The following is a 20,786-nucleotide window of genomic DNA, read 5'->3' as shown; positions in this document are numbered from 1 at the left end:
CGGACAGTGTGGTTAGATAAAGGAGAGTCTTGTCTTTAAAATGGTGTAAAATAGTCATATGTTTGAAAAATTGAAGTAATAGCATTTCTAAGGTATTTGAATATCGCGCGGTTAACCTCTCTGGGCTAGGTGGGACGAAATCGAAATCGTCCCATCTACGTAACAGCCAGTGGAATCCTGTGGCGCGATATTCAAATACCTTAGAAATGCTATTACTTCAATTTCTCAAACATATGACTATTTTACACCATTTTAAAGACAAGACTCTCGTTAATCTAACCACACTGTCCGATTTCAAAAAGGCTTTACAAATGCATGCTCTTCAACCGATCGCTGCCCGCACCTACCCACCCATCCAGCATCACTACTCTGGACGGTTCTGACTTAGAATATGTGGACAACTACAAATACCTAGGTGTCTGGTTAGACTGTAAACTCTCCTTCCAGACTCACATTAAACATCTCCAATCCAAAATTAAATCTAGAATCGGCTTCCTATTTCGCAACAAAGCATCCTTCAGCCATGCTGACAAACATACCCTCGTAAAACTGACCATCCTACCGATCCTCGACTTCGGCGATGTAATTTACAAAATAGCCTCCAACACTCTACTCAACAAATTGGATGCAGTCTATCACAGTGCCATCTGTTTTGTCACCAACGCCCCATAAACTACCCACCATTGCGACCTGTACGCTCTCGTTGGCTGGCCCTAGCTTCTTACTATTGTAAATACTTCACCACCGTGGCCTATTTATTGCCTTACCTCCCTTATCCTACCTCATTTGCACATGCTGTATATAGACTTTTTTCTACTGTATTATTGATTGTATGTTTGTTTATTCCATGTGTAACTCTGTATTGTTGTATGTGTCGAACTGCTTTGCTTTATCTTGGCCAGGTCACAGTTGCAAATGACAACTTGTTCTCAACTAGCCTACCTGGTTAAATAAAGGTGAAATATATATATATTTTTTAATTTAAATAAAATAAAAAAAACACACCAGTACAGCAAACAGAGAGAAAGCGGAGGACACTATACGAGGGGAGATGACCAACTCCCAAGTTGGTGCTGTAGAAACAAGCAGTGAACGAGCAGCGCGGACCAGCAGCGCAGACGAGCAGCGCGGACGAGCAGTGCGAAAATAGCAAAAATAACAGCTGTGAAAATAGCACACCCCCGGACCTGGGGGAGTAAACAGAAGTGACAAGAAAAAGGTCAAAGGGAGGGCCCTTTTCCCGGTGTAATCCACTCCATTTAATCAGAATTGTTCTAACTAAAACAAAGCTGCATAATACATATTTTTTTCTAGAGCAAGTCTTTAAATTTGAATTTTTTTACAACAAGCTAAGGAGTTTTGTGCTTGAAAGATTTTTGTTCGGTTCAGTTTGATCATCTGCACCCGCACATAGTTAGCTAGCTAACGTTAGCTTATTGACTGAGCCAGGCAGTCACAAACACTTCATATGAAAAGAATGGGATGGTAAGCACAATGCACACAACACTACATGCTTTACCAAGCTAGCTGTCTAGCAAGATCATGAAGAAATCATTTAATTCCCTTTAGCCCATACTGCCAGTGCCAGTTTAGCACACCATAGCTAGCTAACTAGCTACTCCATCGACTCTCAACAGCTAACAGACAGCTGCTTCATTCAAAAATGAATCCATTGTGATAAAATTCTAATGTTGCTAGCTACGCTAGTTATCTAGCTGTGGCCAACTGGTTAGTATCAACAAGAGCTTATTACAAATTCTAGCTAGCAACAACATTAGCGCAGCTTGCCAGTTAGCTTACATTAGCTACAGCAGGCACAAGCCCGACAAGCTACTGCCACCTTGTGGCCTAGAGTATTTAAACGTAGCAAATCGGAGGTAAAACTGTCAACAAAAAGTTAACGGCTAACACTCTGGGCAGAAGCGCTAAGTACCTATCGGCAGTCAGATTTCTCGGTGTGTCTGGCCCTTTACATCCTTAGGGAACCCGGGAGTGTTTTTTTCGACCCCCTCCCTCGCCTACTTCCATGGCTCAAATGAAGTTGAATGATTTCCATTTCCTTGTGATCATGTGGGTGTGTGGAGTAGATAGTGTCCTTAGTTTAGGCCTCATAGAATTTTGTTTTAGCTCTGTATCTCATAATAGTTTAGGTTGAGTTCGAGGGTGAGAAGAGCTGATTGCGTATCAGTTCTTAAGAGAACACTTTCTCTCCCTACTGTGATTGTCATATGCTTCTATAATAATAATAGCTTTAAAAGCTTAGCAGCCCTTTGGATTGTGTTACTATGGTTTTGGCTGTCAATGTGGCTTACGGGCGTTGTAATCTTCCGGGGTTTAATCTTTATAATAAAACATACAAACCCAAGATAGAGGGGGGATCCTCTGTGTGCATGGCAACCCTGCGCATGTGGTGTCCAAGCCCCCCACCACCCCGGAGCTGTAGTGTGTGTGTGTGTGTGTGTGTGTGTGTGTGTGTGTGTGTGTGTGTGTGTGGGGTGATCATCAGTGCCCACCCCTCAGGCAAGACTGTCTGACTATAATCCCCAATGGGCCGTGCCAGCGGTTGATCTGTCTGTCTGGGGGTGGAGGAGGGGGAAGCAGGTCTCTTCATCTATTATTACAGTGGTTCCCAAACTTTGTATAGTCCCGTACCCCTTCAAAACATTCAACCTCCAGCTGTGTACCCCCTCTAGCACCAGGGTCAGGGCACTCTCAAATTGTATTTTTGGCCGTGAAATGAGGCTACTCAGGCGAGAAAAAGAACTCACCCGAATGTATAGCCCCGTTGGAAAATATAAATGGACTGTTTGAAAATGTGAAGAAAAATTTATGAAAATGTGAACACCAGTTTGGGAATACCTGTATTATTATATGTGCCATACATGTAGCATTCTCCATGCCATGCACTGTCTGAGACTGCTAATGCTAAGTCATGCTATAGGCCTACAACACTAAACTAATGCCATGTTGGCCTATAATTCCCACTGTAAAGTACTGAAAAGACTGTATAATGTAAAGACAACTAGTGTGGTATAAACAGTAGCTAACGCTAACAGGCACAGTAGGCTCATTGACGTGACGGTAAGGGATCTGCAGATTAACTCAGTGTACTGCGCAGAATCGACTCAGCTCCATAATTCAGAGTCCACCAGTGAACTGGGCTCATGGATAACATCTCTCTCTCTCTGTCTTGGCGTAAACATCACGGACAAACTGAAATGGTCCACCCACACAGACAGAGTGGTGAAGAAGAAGCAACAGTGCCTCTTCAACCTCAGGAGGCTGAAGAAATTTGGCTTGTCACCTAAAACCCTCACAAACTTTTACAGATGCACAACTGAGAGCATCCTGTCGGGCTGTATCACCGCCTGGTACGGCAACTGCACCACCCACAACCGCAGGGCTCTCCAGAGGGTGGTGCGATCTGCACAACGCATCACCAGGGGCAAACTACCTGCCCTCCAGGACACCTACAGCACCCAATGTCACTGGAAGGCCAAAAAGATCATCAAGAACAACAACCACCCGAGCCACTGCCTGTGCACTCCGCTATCATCCAGAAGGCGAGGTCAGTACAGGTGCATCAAAGCGGGGACCGAGAGACTGAAAAATAGCTTCTATCTCAAGGCCATCAGACTGTTAAACAGCCATCACTAACATTGAGTGGCTGCTGCCAACATACTGACTCATCTCTAGCCACTTTAATAATGAAAAATGTATGTAATAAATGTATCACGAGCCACTTTAAACAATGCCACTTTATATAATAACGTTTACATACCCTACATTACTCATCTCATATGTATATACTGTACTCTATACCATCTACTGCATCTTGCCTATGCTGTTCGGCCATCACTTATTCATATATTTTTATGTACATATTCTTATTCATTCCTTTACACTTGTGTGTATAAGGTAGTTGTTGTGAAATTGTTAGGTTAGATTACTTATTAGATATTACTGCATGGTTGGAACTAGAAGCACAAGCATTTCGCTACACTCGCATTAACATCTGCTAACCATGTGTATGTGACAAATAAAATTTGATTTGATCTCTCAGAGAGAGAGAGAGAGAGAGAGAGAGAGAGAGAGAGAGAGAGAGAGAGAGAGAGAGAGAGAGAGAGAGAGAGAGAGAGAGAGAGAGAGAGAGAGATGCATGCTATTATGCAACACAAATGCTTCATTTCCAAAACAGAGAACTCCTCGGGACATTTCTGCAGATGTCTCTGCCAATATCCAAATGTTTTTCTACAATATGTGCCACACACTGATTCTGTGCTTCCTTCTCTATTGGTTATTACTGACCTTTAACTATGGTCAGAGATCAGTGCACAGCTCCTCAGTTACAGTTAATGAGCTTTTCAATGGATAGGCTGAAGCATCTTCCTGCCCTGTGTGTGTCTGTGGCCAACACACTGTGAGGACACTGACGCGGAAGCTACATTTTGGCTACAATCCCAAACGTGCACATACATACACACACTGTTACAGTCATACACACAGTCCCCATTCTACACTGCCTTGTTTATGGTGATAAAGTGCAAGGGTAGGAAGGAGAAAAAGACTGAGAAAGGAGAGAGCCATAGAGAAAGCATACCAGATGTAGAAATGGACAGAGAGAGCGGGAATGAGCGACAGAGCCATGGATAGACAGTGGGAGAGAGAGGGTTAAGCGAGATAGAAAACAAGCGACTGAGCGTCAGAGAGAGAGGATGAGTGAGAGAGTGAGCGAGATAGAGAGATCCCCAGCAGCAGTACTGGCCCACTGTGACTCAGAGGGCTAAATGAGCCAGGCGTGTTGCCTCCTGATGCTCTGTGACCTAGATTGGGAGACGCAGACACAACCGTAATCTCTCTTTCTCTCTCCCCCAACCGTCTCTCTCTTTTCTCCCCCTCTCCACGGAACAGGCTGCTGTGCTGAAAAACCTGCCTCTCCTCCCCACATCAACAGACAGTACACACACACACACACGACTGGACAAACACTCACAAGTCACTATAGTCCACACTGAGACAGAGACAGGGCTCAGAGCAAAGCCAAAGGGAATCCCATTCACTCAGCTCTTATCAGAGCATTACACCACACTATACACACAGACCTTGGAGACCAGGTAGGAGACACAAAAACCAGGCAAAGGGGCACACATTGTGTGTGTGTGTGTGTGTGTGTGTGTGTGTGTGTGTGTGTGTGTGTGTGTGAGTGAGTGAGTGAGTGAAGTAGTCATATTTACAGTAACTGTACAACTAGCTCACTTTCACACACACATACAGTTCATTTGAGCAGCTTAAAACACATAAAGGGTTGTGGTTGAGCGTTTTGAATTCCAGCCGAGCTTCCAGCCAGCATGGCTTTGATCCTCTCAATGGCTACCATTGTGCCCCCACAGTCACCGGGGTTAGAGCTGGGTGTAGGGGAGACCTTAAAGGGATAATTCAGGATTTTGGCAATGAGGACCTTTATCTACTTCCCAGTGTCAGATGAATACCATTTTCATGTCTCTGTGTCCAGTGTAAAGGAAGTAAGAGGTAGTTTCGCAAGCCAATGCTAACTAGCATTAGCGCAATAAATGGAAGTCTATAGGTATCTGCGAAGTATCCCTTTAATATGCACACACGCACACGCACGCACATAATCCACCACCACTGCAATGGTGCATATTTCCTATATTTGTTGCCATGGGAGTCCAGTCTTTGGGACAGAGTGACAACAATGGGCTGATTGTTAGAAATGTAAAGGATATGCATGAGAAACATTAAGAAGACTCCGGATAGACTGCTACTCTTCCATATAAATGGAAATGTACTGGCAGTCCATTAAAATAGATGATGTGTTTTGGTGCATAACACTGATAAAGTACTTCCCAAAACATAGATAGTAGAGAGTAGGCTATGTGCTTACAGCAACAGCTTTCTATTGTGTTATTGACTGTACATTTGTTTATCCCATGTGTAACTGTGTTGTTTGTGTCGCACTGCTTTGCTTTATCTTGGCCAGGTCGCAGTTGTAAATGAGAACTGGTTCTCAACTGGCCTACCTGGTTAAATAAAGGTGGAGGGGGGGGGGGGGAATACTGTTGGATATAGAGTGCACCATGTCGTCCTCCCTTCGCCACTGTGACAGAAACTTTCAGTTGAATGATGGCCGCACTGGGGGTTTTGAGTTTCTATTGAGTTATTGTGCTACTGAAGCCTTTACAGACTCCAGTCCCAACTGATCCAATTGATTTACTGTATGATACTAGCTACAGTTAAACTACAACCACCAGCAGGCTGATGGAACTACAAACATGGCTACTCCGGTCTGGCCATCTGGTCATAGCTCAGTATAGCTGGAATAATGAGACAGGCTTCTCTTTGTGGTGAATCAATCGTTGGGTGCTAAGTGCTGCTGGGGCTCAAAATGGATTATGTGTGTGAGTGGAGTCAGTGGACTAGGTGAGGGCTACAGGGCTGATGGGCGGGAATAAACAAACACCTCAAACTTGAGCCATAACACCACAACAACAGGCCATTTCAACACTCATCATTCAAAGTACTATGTATCCTAATAAACATGTATCTAGGCTACATTTTAATAAGCCTACACTGTCTGTTAATGTAACTACAGAGATTGTCAAGGGATAGGCCTACACATATCAACAAAAATCCCACAACCAGTGTATGCCACACAACGACACTCTCAAACGTTTACACTCGATTTGCACACACAGCAGAAAACTAGAGACAGTCTGTTTATGCGGAACATCATAACATGTGCCATGCCATTATTATTAATAGATAGATGCTCCTGTCTATTTTCTCTCTCTCTATCTGTGTGTGTGATCCTAAGGAGAGCAGCACTACTCCGAACCCTCACTAACCAAACTGTTAATTGCTGTCTATTATTAAACGAGACCACAAGTAGAAGTGAGTTCACCCACCGTTTGTAACAGTGAATTAAGGCTTCTCCATCACTCAGACTTTTTCAGAAGTGCCCTGTGACATATTAAACAGCCAAATCTAATTGATTTGATCAATGTAAAATAGATTTCACACTTTTTGAGCAGACTGGTCTCAGTAACAGCTAGACGCAATATAGTAAACGTAAATCTGGGACACTAAAATGAATATGATGTGTTACGTTTGGTATGGTTACATAAAATAGGTTACTTAAGGCAAAAACGGAAGGAGGGTGGTTGGTCGGGGTGAATGGGTTGGCGTATAACATGAACGTCTAGCAACCAAAAGGTTGCGTGTATGGATCTCATCACGGACAACTTTAGCATCTTAGATAATTAGCAACTACTTACTACTTTTTAGCTACTTTGCAACTACTTAGCGTGCTAGTAAACCCTAACCCCTAGAGCTAGCTAACGTTAATGTTAGCTACCTAGCTAACGTTAGTCACAACAAATTGGAATTAGTAACATATTGTACATTGCGTTTCGAAACACATCGTACGAATTGCAATTCGAAACACATCATACAAATTGCAATTCGTAACACATCATACAAATTGCAATTCGTAACACGTCATACAAATTGCAATTCGTAACATGTCATACGAAATGGATGATGGACATCCACAAATGAATAGATACCATACGAAACGTAACATATACTAAATGGAGTGTCTCGGATTTACATACAGACTAATACAAAATGCTCTGAGACCATGTTGTTTTGAGGGAGTTGTTTTGATTAGTTTGTAACCACTGAGAGGCCATCTTTGTGGCTGTATCCCAGGGGGGCTGTGTTTGATGATGTGCACAGGCTATTTGATTCTACTATGATTCTCTTGTTAGGCTAATGTCCTTACTTTGAGACGTTTCAGAAAGCAACTCTTGAATGATTATTACAGGTGAGTAGTGACAAAAGTAACTTTTTTACTCTCAAATAAAACACATTTTGAAATTATACTCAGCAGATTTGATGGAAAATCACAAGTGCCAGGGCCCACAACCAAAGGTCTGGTGGTGGCAGAATAGTATGGAGGCCTTGGGAAAATGACAGAAAACTTTTCTCCACACCTGGTCTTCTTTACTGATCAGCAGTTTCATCCAACTGTGTCTGGGTGAGACCTGGACAGTTGGAATCCATGATGACTCCATGGAGCCATGAGTTTCAGCGGTAAGCTGTGAAGAGCTCAATAGGCACAGTGTGAAACTGTACTATTATTCAATGTTCACACAGTGGGGAGAGAGGGGAGCAGATTCAGGGAGAGAATTGACTTAAGTAAGTCAGTCACCAATGGTAAGTCTACTCTTCCATCACATACATTCTCTCTCCTTCCTCTCCAAAACTGAAACATTACATTACTCATGCACTCCGGGGTGCTTTGAACCGCATGGCACAGATCCAGCAATACTGTGATTCACCCACCAAGGAGGAGACTTGCATAACACCATATTATTTATTTTTTATCATTGCCATTTGTCAAAACAAGGCAAACGCTGCATTCCCACATTAACAAGAGAGCTTAGCAGTTGACTGCCTTGTAGGTCTATGGAACGTGCAGCATAATATCAACAGCACTATCACTTGAGAAACAGACACAATAACTATGTGATGAGGAAGAGAGCCTTGACCTAATTTCTGACAGGAGGAAAACCTCCATGATCTCCTTTTTGATACTGTAAATTACATGAAGGGAATTTATATCCGAGCTACTAGAGAAAAATGCACTGACTCTGCAAAGCAAATTGGAAGATTGTGTTAATGTTGAGAGCTATGGTTACTTCTGATGGTAAGTATTATATAAAGTATAAATAAATAAAAAACCTTATTAAAAAACATCCAGTCATAAGCTATAGTATCATACAGATAATACATCAAAAGCCTTATCCAATACAATTGCCATCTCTCTATATCCTCATTGCTCAAAAACACTATGCCATTGCAGGCGAAAATAATAACGATGCTATTTTGATTACATTAACTATAGTGGCTAATCAAATGAAAATAAAATAGGTCAGTGTTTTCATCCTCCGCGGCAACATAGCAGGGGGAGGGAGTCGTGCTTGCCCGGTTATAGACTGCAGTTCTCACCACTGACAGCGGACGGGTGATTGTTACACGTAGAAGCGTTTACGGGACACAACACCTATTTCTCTTTCCCCCGTCTAAAATCCTTACCTTCGGACAGTTCCAAATCCAACTCCGCCAATTGGTCCTTGACCTCTTTCGGTAGGGCCAACATATCCACGCCTCGGTCCGCCATCGTTGCAGGAATAAAACGTAGAATATTAAGAAATTAAAAGTGGTGACAAGTTCCTGAGTCAACGAGAAAAGCAAAAATCAAGACTGTACTCCATCCTTTCGACACCCTAACACCGCCATAACTGTGAGCAATGAACAACTCACCAAAGGAATCTGTCACATGACCATGTCTGATGTTAATGGTTGTGACTGGAGAAGAAAATCAATAGACTCCCTGCCCCCCCTGGCGTTACTGTATGGCAGGGATCATCAACGAGATTCAGCCATCAACTATATTTTCTTGAGCGGTTGGTGGGGGGCCGGAACATAATTTCAAACATTGCTTACATTTGTATACAATCACGTGTCTCTCTATTATGCGTGGGAACACTTGGGCACAGATTTCTCAAATTAAAATCACTGGAGCTGATTCCTGGTGTTTTTACAGTCTTTTATGTCAGACTATGAACATTAAAAAAAACTTGGGGGGGGCCAAATAAAACCACCCACATTTCAAATTCGGCCCACCAGTTTGTGAATCCTGCTGTATGGAAAATGAATGTTTAAGAGCATTTCACACACCACTGACTGAACACACACTTGGCTACTGATTATGGAACTATGGTTCATAATATCGGTCAGTCAACTATTGCAATTTCATGACAAGATGAATATCCTAACATCACACAAATTATGTCTGGAACACAATTTTAGAGACTAATTCTGACTTCCACATAAGTCAAATTTTCACTTAGTCATGCATTCATGTCAGTGGGAGACTTAGTGAAAAAGACATTTTGTGGAAGTTAGGATTCTCCCCTTATGGTCTATACAGTCACACGCAGGGTCTATCTCGCTCTCTGACATACAGAAGCCTTCTCGTTTCCTGTGCTTGTTGTGTACACGTATGCCACCAGCCCATCCTAATCCCTGAGCACCCTGAGCCAGTACCACATCAGACAGCTTCTGCTCCTACTGTCGTGGAGCTCTATACCAAGGTGATAGGCACTTAGATACTAAGCATGAAAAAGATTAACCTAAACCCCTTGTTGCCAGTAACTTATTTATTTTGCCGGAGATCTTTTATTAGGTTGAGACTATACACAAGTTAAATTTCCCCCGCCTTGAGGTGTAATTCTTTTGGGGAAAAACACCCTCTCGACAGATTGGAGACAAATTCCATAATAGTTTGTGGGAGGTTACACTCTGGGTTCACTGTTGAAGACAGACATGCCCATCCTCTTGACAGAACATGAGGGGAAAGGAACGTGACGCAGGGTTCAGTTACAGCAATAACGAAATGATGAATAGAACATTGACATGTTAAAAAAAAAGATGAAACAAACAAGATATTCCTCAACACAAAATGTGAAGAAAAAAAAGACATCACTCAATGACATTTCATAACAAATATTTCAGTGACGTGTCTTACAAAAGTGATATACTCCAAAAGACAGTATAGTTTTTTTAAATGTTGGAAAGCACCCGAGACAAGGACATGATCTTTAACTCCATATAGACGTCCCCTATTGGAGATTTGCATTCAAGAATATGTCGTAGGTTGACATTTTCTCTTATCATTTAGAATGTAATTGGTTTTCATTGAATTAGAACAAACCATTCTACCACTGTATTCACTACACACGTTTTAGCTAAATGCAGGAACATTAATATGTTTTGAATATAAAAATATATTGCACTACTTTTTCCTCAACTTAGATTAAGTAAATGATTTATAAATCTAATGAAAAGTTTGTTGATTACTACATAAAGTATAATCTAAAACCTAACCATTTCAAGTGTTACATTAGGACATTGTCATTGTTTGCATCAGTCATTTGATATCACTTTAAAAAGTGGGAGAGAAAAGCAGTATGATAAAAACCAGCAATAATATGAGCAGACACCAGCACACAGACAGTGGTCTTCATCAGTCTCCTCTAATATCCATGCAGTCAATAAGGGTTTCATACACATTGTCAGAATGCAGAATTCCTATAAAAAAACAATAATAATACAAATTTTTAAAAAGGCCAGACACTGAATATACTCATACTTTGGCTCACTCCATGACAAAGGGAAAACAATATCTCACGCTTATTCAGCCCTAAAAAGAGTTTCCCCATGGATTAACAGCTGCATGAAGAAGATAAATACGTAAGGAGAGATTTACACTGTAGACAGGGGAGCGAGTTGCAAATAGACAAAAACACACTACATTCGGTGATCGAGTGTGTGTATGTACATACACTTGTATATACGCAGTGACAGTGCTTCCAAGGAGGGATCCATCAGAAAAGGGGCAAAAGGGGTGGGACTACTCGGTATGTTCTGTGATTATCATTGGCTGTGAGCAAGTGTGTGTGTGTGTGTTTGGGGGGTGGGAGGGGGGGGGGGGGGTTCTGTGGCTTTGACAGGATGTCAACTCCCAACATCCTTTCCTGGCTGCCACTGTATCCAAGGTCAGAGCATAGGTTGGAGATAGTACTTCTCACCCCCCCCCCCCCCCCCCAATTAACAACTGATGGGATTTCAGATTTCAAATCAGGTCCCTTTCAATCTCTCACATAATTGTACCAGTCCGGCCTCCTACAGTTCTTATTGGCTCCCTGCGCATCATCTGGGGGCGGGCTGAGGCTGTGGCGCCATGAGGACCCCTCCCTGGTGGGCCGCCCCCATCCCGGCCAGGACCGACATGGCCACTGCCTCAGCCGCGCATACACTCAGCCCGTTGACGGTGATGGCACCAGGGCTGGGGACAGGGGCCGAAGGCCCGTGCTGGATGACCAAGGCTGTGGAGCCCGTAGGCTTGGAGGGGGGATCCCTGGAACTCTCCTCTCCTCCTGCAGCTACAGACAGAGAGAGAAACATTCACCCTTAAAGAGAGGTGACAGGCAAGCAATAGATTAGATGGATGAGTTGGATCGGTAGGTGGGTGAATGGATGTACAAGTTGATTGGGGACAGATAAATGAAGCTAAATTAAAAATCAAACAGATGGAGTGAATGACAGACTTGTGTGATTGATAGTTGATTGATGTATACTATACATACACAAAAGTATGTGGACATACTTCAAATTAGTGGATTTGGCTATTTCAGCCACACCCGTTGCTGACAGGTGTATAAAATCGAGCACACAGCCATGCACTCTCCGTAGACAAACAATGGCAGTAGAATGGCCTTACTGAAGAGCTCAGTGCCTTTCAATGTGGCACCGTCATAGGACGCCACCTTTCCAACAAGTCAGTTCGTCAAATTTCTGCCAGAGCTGCCCCAGTCAACTGTAAGTGCTGTTATTGTGAAGTAGAAATGTCTAGGAGCAACAACGGCCCAGCCGCGAAGTGGTAGGCCACACAAGCCTTCAGAACGGGACCGCCGAGTACTGAAGCACGTCGCGCGTAAAAATTGTCTGTCCTCGATTGCAACACTCACTACCAAGTTCCAAACTGTCTCTGGAAGCAACGTCAGCACAATAACGGCTCGTCGGGAGCTTCATGAAATAGGTTTCCATAGCCAAGCAGCCACACACAAGCCTAAGATCACCATGCGCAATGCCAAGCGTCGGCTGGAGTCGTGTAAAGTTCGCCACCATTGGACTCTGGAGCAGTGGAAACGCGTTCTCTGCAGTGATGAATCATGCTTCACCATCTGGCAGTCCGACAGACAAATCTGGGTTTGGCGGATGCCAGGAGGACGTGCCCCAATGCATAGTGCCAACTGTCAAGTTTGGTGAAAGAGGAATAATGCTCTAGGGCTGTTTTCATGGTTTTGGCTAGGCCCCTTAGCTACAGTGAAGGGAAATCTTAACGCTACAGCATTCAATGACATTCTAGACGATTCTGTGCTTCCAGCTAGCAACAGTTTGGGGAAGGCCCTTTCCTGTTTCAGCATGACAATGCCCCAAGTCCACAAAGCAAGGTCCATACAGAAATGGTTTGTCGAGATTGGTGTGTTAGAACTTGACTGGCCTGACCTCAACTTCATCAAACACCTTCGGGGTGAATTGGAACGCCAACTGCGAGCCAAGCCGAATCGCCCAACATCAGTGCCTGACCTCACTAATGCTCGAGGCTGAATGGAAGCAAGTCCCCACAGCAATATTCCAACATCTAGTGGAAAGCCTTCCCAGAAGAGTGGAGGCTGTTATAGCAGCAAAAGGGGGACCAACTCCATATTAATGCCCATGATTTTGGAATGAGATGTTCGACGAGCTGGTGTCCACATACTTTTGGTCATGTAGTGTATGTTGTCTTAATTACCTAAGTAGGCAGCCGCCTTCTGCATGGCAGTGACAGGGCAGTCTTTGTGGGCCAGTAGCAGCTGTTTCAGTTGTGTCACCTCGTTCCTCAGCAGACCCACTTCATTCTGATAGAAACAGAACACCACATATAAGCATGAACACACAAGACAATGTACACACAACATTTGTCTTCTCAACCACTGACAATCATACACCAAAACCCCATGGGCACGAGAATCATATTAGGGCTCCTACCAGTATAATACAAATCAGACGGGTTCATGGTTTTAAAGATGCACTATGCAGAAATCGCTCCGCCATTTCCTGGTTGCTAAAATTCTAATACTTACCCAATTTCAGTTTGTGTGACAAAACAAGCAAGTATAGTGTAGAGAATCCTTGTACCATCTAAACCACTGTGAAATATATTTTCCATAACCAAAAATATTGTATTTTCAACTGGTGTACAAAACCAAAAGGAAGACGCAAAAACAAAATTTAAGAACGGGAAGCATAGAAATAAACCATAGAACAGATCTGCCGCTTCTTAGACTTGCTTTCAACGAGAATGACATATCTATAACTCACAATTCTATGTGAATTTGGTCAGGTCGCACAAAAAGTTACATATTGCCTTTGCCCTTCTGAATTGCCTTTTATGGTCTATTGTAACTGACTGTAATAGACAGTTACAGTCTAGGTCCAGTTACGGTCATAGTGCAGTAGACTCACGGTCAAAGAGACGTTCATGGTGGCCAGATCCTCTGCCTTCCTCTCCAGAGAGCCAACCCAAACCTTGCGTTTCTGTCGGCAGCGAGACGCTGCCGCCCTGTTCCTCTCCAGGAAGCGTTGCCTTCTCTCATCTGGGTCGGCCTCCGCACCCCGCCGCCTCCTACCCCCGGTTGGCTGGGCCGGGGACACCTGGGGAGGACGGGGAGGGTGTTATACACCTTGGACTAGGTGTGTGTGCATGAGTGTGTGTATGAGAGAGAGAGACAGAGAGAGAGAGAGAGAGAGAGAAAATGCAAGAGTGTGAGCTTGTGTGTGTGAGAGTGTAAAAGTGCATTTGAATGTGTATTTCAAAGTGTGCCCGTGTATACGCCTCTCACCATCATGTCCTCTGAATGTAGACTATACCCAAATGGAGAGGAGGAGCCACTGCTGGTTTGCTGTGTGAGTATATTTAAATCATATATGCATGAGAGTGTGCCTGTGCATTTTTGTATTCACTGTTTGCGCACAAAATGTACGCAAATACATGCAAGCGACATGAGATAATGCATTACCAAATATATAGGGTCAGACGGAATCTGCAGAGAAGTTCTCTTATCAATACCTTTACAGAGTTGCCAGCATATTTCATCTACAAAACATGGTTTGTAGCAGCTTTTAGTTTGTTCAGTGTTCTTTCCAGTATTTTTATAATTTCTGGAGATAAAGGCCATCCTGCCTCTAGCAGATTCCACCTGACCCTTAGGTATTGTATCAGTATGTATGTGTTTTACCTGTGGCTGTGCAGGTGAGGGGGTGTCAGAATGCTGCGAGGGCTGCTGGCTCTGCTCATGTCTCTGGGGGACAGCGGGGCTGGACCCTGGCCCCCCTCCCACCCCCCCTGTGCCCTCTCCCACTCCCCCTGTGCCCCCTCCAGCCCCGTTCTGAGCCCCCGGGCCATGCTGTTGCTGGGTCAGTGCCGCCTTCAGCCTCTACAGAGAGGGAGGGACACACACAGAAATGCCATACAGATGTCAACAACATGCCTTCCTAGGGTTGCAAAACTACAAGTTATTTTGGTAATTAACAGTTACTGGTAACATTGCCTCCCTTTGAAACCCTGTGCCTTCCACTGCCATGGGTAGGCCCACTGCTATTTGGTCCATAACTCTGTGTGTGGTGTGTAGTGTGTGTCCGCCAGTGCATGCGCCTCTCACCATCTTGGCCTCTGAGTGTAGACTATACCCAGATGGGGAGGAGGAGCCGCTGCTGGTCCCACCAATCGGAGGGCCTGGAATCCCAGGGATGTTGGGCACCATATTAAATGGCCTCGCCAGCTACACATTACACAAGAAGAGACTAAATAAGAGGACAAAATAACACTTACCAATATCTGCCATTATCAAGTCTGTTATTGTTAATTAGACATCTACTACTTTCACTAAAACTGCCGATGTAAAAAGGGCACTATAAATAACCGTGATTGATTCTCACAGATATGACTGAGGTCATATTTGGGCTGGGGAGGAGAGGGACCGTCTGTCCGTTGGGGAGATGCATTACTAGTGGGAAGGAGCCTGTCGGAGAGCTGAGAACAGGAGATTGGTATAAATGAAATAGACAGAGAGAATACAAATATAGACAGATGTTGGTAGATTAGACTCACCCCAGTTGTCTGTTGGAGGGTGGGGTTTGTGTGATGACAGAAGTTGGCGACGGCAGGGTCGGGTGCAGGGGGTCGTAACCAAGGTGAATGGGGAGGGACCCAGGCCGTACAATGGTTGGCGTGGGGGTGGAGCTCAACACTGGCCGTGGAGGAGGAAGAGTCTCCTGTCAACACACATCACATCCAGTCAGAGAAACCCAGGTGGGAGTTGAACACTACAGGCCGCTAAGCTGAACCCACTAAGACACCCACTAATTGTCTACTTTTTGCTGACATCTTCTTTACTTGCCTCATAGTTAAGTGATTACTTTACTCTCTGGCCACCACTGTTCTTTTCTCTCTCTCTCACCCAAGTTACCATGCAAACTTGACAAGAGGAAAGAACACACATGGATTAATCTGTTCAACCATACAACCTGTTCGCCCCGCCCCCAGGTCATACCTTTCCTCTCCCCATTGGCTCCTTGCTACTGTCCGACATGCTGGAGGTGGAGTCAGGACTGCCTGGGGGGGAGGAGTCAACCTCCAGAGGCCCCTCATCCTCCTCCTTCACCCCAGACAGGGTCTGTAGGGGTGGGGCCAGAAGATGAGGGGTGGGGAGCTGTGTGGGGACCAACAATCAGACACAACATTAATAAATTGGTCAAACTACCCGTGTTTAAAAACCAAACCCATCCTAGCCCCTCCACCGTCCTCACCCTCACCGGATTTTTGTTCCTCTGGTCGTCCTCATGGGCCTTCCGGAACTCCTGTTCGAAGGAGCTGGCCAGCTCATTGAACAGACCCACCTCCTCACAGTTCTTCAGGAAGCGGGTGGGCGTGGGGGTCTGGTCTGGTGGTAGAGAGAAAGAGGAAATACTGGTTTAGAGGCTTCATAGTACAGGTAAATCCCCTCTGTCAACAACAGAGATTGCTCATCTGTCCACACAGGGTGGTGTTGGTTTGATAGCTAGACAAAAATGTTTCTCTCATAATTTTCTCATACAGTCAAATTGAGAAATTCTAGGAATAGTAAAGGTAAGCACCTGCGATGATGACGGAGTCAGTTCTGGCAGGACCAAATTTTAGGGTCATCTCATGCTTATGTTTGTGGACTGATAGATGGTCTTCATTGGTAAATCTCTGTACACAAAGAAAACGCAAGACACTGGTGAAAGTAATCTGATGGCTCCTAAAATCCGAGATCTATAAAGACAGGAGGGAGAGTGGGAAAAGAGAGTGAGGGATGAAGAGAAAAGGAGGGTAAATTACACCCTACCTGTCCACAGCCTGGGGCGGTGCACACAAAAGGTCGATCGTCCCCCATCGCACACAAAGATCCTGCAATAAAGAGGTATGGGAGAGGAAGAGAATTAAAGTGTGTTATTTTGTCTCTGCCTCTAAAATCTTGGTAGATTAAAAAATGTAAAAAAACAGTTATTAGGGTTAACAAATAGATATTCATAAGGCTTTCCTACTGCCTACATGTTCAGTATTTCCAATTAAAGCACCTTGTTTACACTACAACGAAGAAAAACGCTAACATTAGTATCAAACAAATATATTAATGCTGACATTAACATTTTTGGGGGTGACAAAAAGGTTATTAAACATATGTCTCTGCTGGGAAGTAAAAATGTGAGTCTTAACTAGCTAGTGTTTTTGAATAGTAAAATACGCCTTTTAGCTACTATTGTCCTAGTTAAATGGCCTCCTCTCTGCTGACTGTCAACAAACAGCGCAGTTCACATGGGGTCAATTCATTACGTCTTGCAACGGAAACCGTTTAAGAACCAAATGGAGCAAATGGAACTAAACCGGGAGGAAACAAGCTGAATATTTTCCAATATAAACTCGTTTTCGTTGCAAAACGTTTTCCGTTTGGAGTAAACGGTTTCTGTTGCAAAACGGTTTGCAACAGAATCTGCGTAATTAACGCACCATGCCGTTAGCGACTGTCTTAACGCTGGTTTTAATGTGTATATGATCTCAACTAAAACAGAAACTACCGAACAGACTCTGCTAACTAGTTCGTTAGCTAACAAGGGGCACGATGGCTAACTATGGGCCAATGATCACAACAGCACGTCAAGTTAGATATAGCTAGCTAGCAACATAATGCCAGACAGGACGAAGAATGGACCTCACTATGCAAAATCTGACAGGCCATCATCATCATCATCATCATCATCACATGAGATGTTTTGGTACAGGCAGTAAGGTTACAGCAGACCAACCACATTGGCAATCACGGCCGAGCGAATTAAAAGGGCTTCTTAGCGGTCTCTTTGCTAAATTAGCTAGCTTTATTTACCTTCCCCTTTTCTTTCAGCTAAAAACTAGCTAGCTAACGCCTTCCCAGATGATATTGTACAGAACACACAGGCTAGTTAGCTGGCTAACGTTATGTTAGCTGGCTAGGCTAACGTTAATGCACTGACACAACTCGAGGCGCGTCAAATAAGTATTTCAGGATGGGGAAGGTAAATGTGACAGACGGTCAATACATCTGTTCCCCGACAAAGACTATTTGGTAAAATATTGATATCTGAACACAAGCAAGTCAAATGTTTACAAACTCACCCAACGTCCCTACTTCTCCGCTGCTGGAACTCCTACACTGCGCTGCCTGCGTTGGGTTGAAATCGCGCGAGAGGTGAAACTGTTCAATTTTTTACGTAACAGGATTACTGGGGTGAAAAATCCGAGATTATGTAAACATGAGGCGGTTTGTATGTGTCCTCAAATGGCAAAAATAAATATGATGAGAGCCCTGCAATTGACAAATCACGGTGTTTCTCATAACATTTTCATCATAATATGATACATTGTACGTTGTATGCTTGATGTAAATGCAAGCCTACACATATGTATAATGGCAGAATATTTTCTATTTGTGGAAAATTGCAGTCCCTATGTATGGTATCCTTCCAGGGCCGGCCCGAGCCTTTTGGGGGCCCTAAAGGAGATTTGGTTGGGGGACCCCTCCCCCCCACCTTTTAAGCAAAACATTTTAGTTTTAGCAGTGCTGATTATTAAACAAAGAAAAGAAAAGGCACTTTCGCCCCAAATCTGTCCAAAAAGTGCATTTCTTTGGGACAACAACTCCCATTGTTAGGGCGGAGACATGATCATCTCATCATTATATACAGATCTCTGGACGGATACACTTACGCCTGCTACATTAGCTTAGACCGCATGAGAGGATTGTACACAACACAATGACGAGAGGGACAGAGACAGTTTGTGAAAGTATGCGTATCTACTTGGAAGAACTAGTAAAATGATTTTGTAAGACAGCTCTGCAGCATACTTAGGCAGGCTAACGAAACAGGATGACTAATGACAGTACAGTGTGGGGAGCACATATAATGAACAAAAATATAAATGCAATATGCAACAATTTCAACAATTTTACTGAGATACAGTTCATATAAGGAAATCAATCAATAAAAAATGAATTTGTTAGGCCCTAATCTATGGATTTCACATTACAGGGCAGCCATGGGTGGACCTGGGAAGGCATACGCCCACCCACATGGGAGCCATGCCCACCTACTGGGGAACCAGTCCCAGCCAACCAGAATGTTTTTCCCCACAAAAGGGCTTTATTACAGACTGAAATACTCCTCAGTTTCAACTGTCCCGGTGGCTAGTCTCAGATGATCCCGCATATGAAGAAACCGGATGTAGAGGTCCTGGGGTGGTGTGGTTACACGTGGTCTGCGGTTGTGACTCCGGTTGCACGTACTGCCAAATTCTCTGAAACGATGTTGGAAGCGGCTTATGATAGAGAAATGAACATTCACTTCTCTGGCAACAGCTCAGGTGGACATTCCTGCAGTCAGCATGCCAATTTCATATTCCCTCAAAGCTTGATACATCTGTGGCATTGTGTTGTGTGACAAAACTGCACATTTTAGAGTGGCCTATTATTGTCCCCAGCACAAGGTGCACCTGTGTAATGATCATTCTGTTTAATCAGCTTCTTGATATGCCACACCTGTTAGGTGGATTGATTATCTTGGCAAAGGAGAAATGCTCACTAACAGGGATGTAAACAAATTTGTAGCCAACATTTTTGAGAAATAATATTTTGTGTTTAAAAAATTTCTGGGATCTTTTATTTCAGATCATGAAACATGAGACCAACACTTTACATGTTGAATTTATATTTTTGTTCAGTGTAGATAACATTGGGATGGTCTGGCTGGCTGGCTGTGACTGCCTGAGTAGTGATGAAAAGATGTCTTAAAGGAATGAAAAATACAGTAATATAATAAAAACTAAGTAATATACAAATATTTTTTTCATAGTCATTTCCTATTGTCTTCCCAATGTGGACCTGCACAGACAATGGAATATTTTCAATGTTTTGGCAGTTGAATGTTCACTATTTTTGGCTTTGAAATTTCCATTAAGTTCTAAAATAATTGTAACGTGATAACGCATTTAATGTAAAATAAAACATTGAAAACCATGATTTTTTTACAATCAAACCGAATCCGAACCAATCTCAAAAAGCACTAATCGCTCCGCACTATCAGTGACTGACATAAGAGAAACTGCTGATGCACAACCAAATTACACCTTGTGTATTCTACTACTCTAACTCTCAACAGTAAATTGAGACCCTGAGTGACAACTGCATTTTTTTAATGAATTGGTCCGGGGCCCCCTAAGCAACCGCTTGCCAGTTATGCCTGGAGCTGGCCCTGTAGCTATCCAACAACAGATGGCACCAAATCTGTCACAAAATCATCTATTTTCTCTGCTGTATTGTACACTACAATCTTATTTCCACAGGAGCCATTCAAGAGTATAATATGAGAACAAGCCAGTCTGTCTCACCTTTTTGGAATTCAAGAACCAAAAGCATGGGAGGTCAACTCACTGCCTTGGCATTTGTTGGTGATTGAACCAGTGTGACCTTCAGCCCTAGGTCTCAGTGCTAAAGGAGTCCAAGGATGTGTCCGAAACGGAAACCTATAGAATTACTTAATTTTTC

At 43.6% G+C, this 20,786-nt stretch overlaps 2 protein-coding genes across 7 annotated transcripts in view; both read right to left on the bottom strand.

Moving 5' to 3' along the window:
- The window catches only part of LOC115207902 (disco-interacting protein 2 homolog B-A), a 64,729-nt gene extending 55,339 nt beyond the window's left edge, over positions 1-9,390 (bottom strand). For 2 of the 4 annotated variants that reach the window (XM_029775448.1, XM_029775451.1), the window contains exon 1: positions 9,118-9,390. In XM_029775448.1, coding sequence (XP_029631308.1) covers positions 9,118-9,202 — 85 coding nt within the window. In that variant the 5' untranslated portion in view covers positions 9,203-9,390. The remainder of the gene's footprint in view (positions 1-9,117) is intronic. The other 2 variants (XM_029775452.1, XM_029775453.1) reach the window with 2 other exon arrangements.
- An 836-nt stretch (positions 9,391-10,226) lies between these two features.
- Positions 10,227-18,444, bottom strand: LOC115207903 (cyclic AMP-dependent transcription factor ATF-7). 3 transcript variants are annotated; one of them, XM_029775454.1, is made up of 13 exons: positions 18,362-18,444; positions 17,058-17,119; positions 16,825-16,921; positions 16,498-16,631; positions 16,242-16,400; positions 15,800-15,963; positions 15,628-15,721; positions 15,351-15,470; positions 14,928-15,125; positions 14,532-14,591; positions 14,155-14,343; positions 13,442-13,547; positions 10,227-12,029 (listed from the first exon to the last, which is right to left on the bottom strand). In XM_029775454.1, the coding sequence occupies exons 2-13, from the start codon at positions 17,103-17,105 to the stop codon at positions 11,797-11,799; spliced, it is 1,602 nt and encodes a 533-aa protein (XP_029631314.1). In that variant the 5' UTR covers positions 17,106-17,119; positions 18,362-18,444; the 3' UTR covers positions 10,227-11,796. The 3 variants fall into 3 exon arrangements, with proteins under 3 accessions (XP_029631314.1, XP_029631315.1, XP_029631316.1); XM_029775455.1 differs by having other exon boundaries at positions 16,504-16,631; XM_029775456.1 differs by having other exon boundaries at positions 11,889-12,056.
- Between the last annotated feature and the right edge of the window lie 2,342 nt (positions 18,445-20,786).

This window comes from Salmo trutta, chromosome 14, assembly GCF_901001165.1.
Source record: "Salmo trutta chromosome 14, fSalTru1.1, whole genome shotgun sequence".
Classification (NCBI taxonomy): domain Eukaryota; kingdom Metazoa; phylum Chordata; class Actinopteri; order Salmoniformes; family Salmonidae; genus Salmo; species Salmo trutta.
Note: the sequence above shows the minus strand (reverse complement) of the source record. Positions and strands in the feature narration are given on the sequence as shown.

Coding starts and splice junctions, on each gene's coding strand:
- LOC115207903 (XM_029775454.1), bottom strand. CDS start 17,105: ATGGGGGACGATCGACCTTTTGTGTGCACCGCCCCAGGCTGTGGACAG. Junction 16,922..17,057: donor CCGCCCCAGGCTGTGGACAG/GTAGGGTGTAAT, acceptor CTTTGTGTACAG/AGATTTACCAATGAAGACCA. Junction 16,632..16,824: donor TGACTCCGTCATCATCGCAG/GTGCTTACCTTT, acceptor CTCTACCACCAG/ACCAGACCCCCACGCCCACC.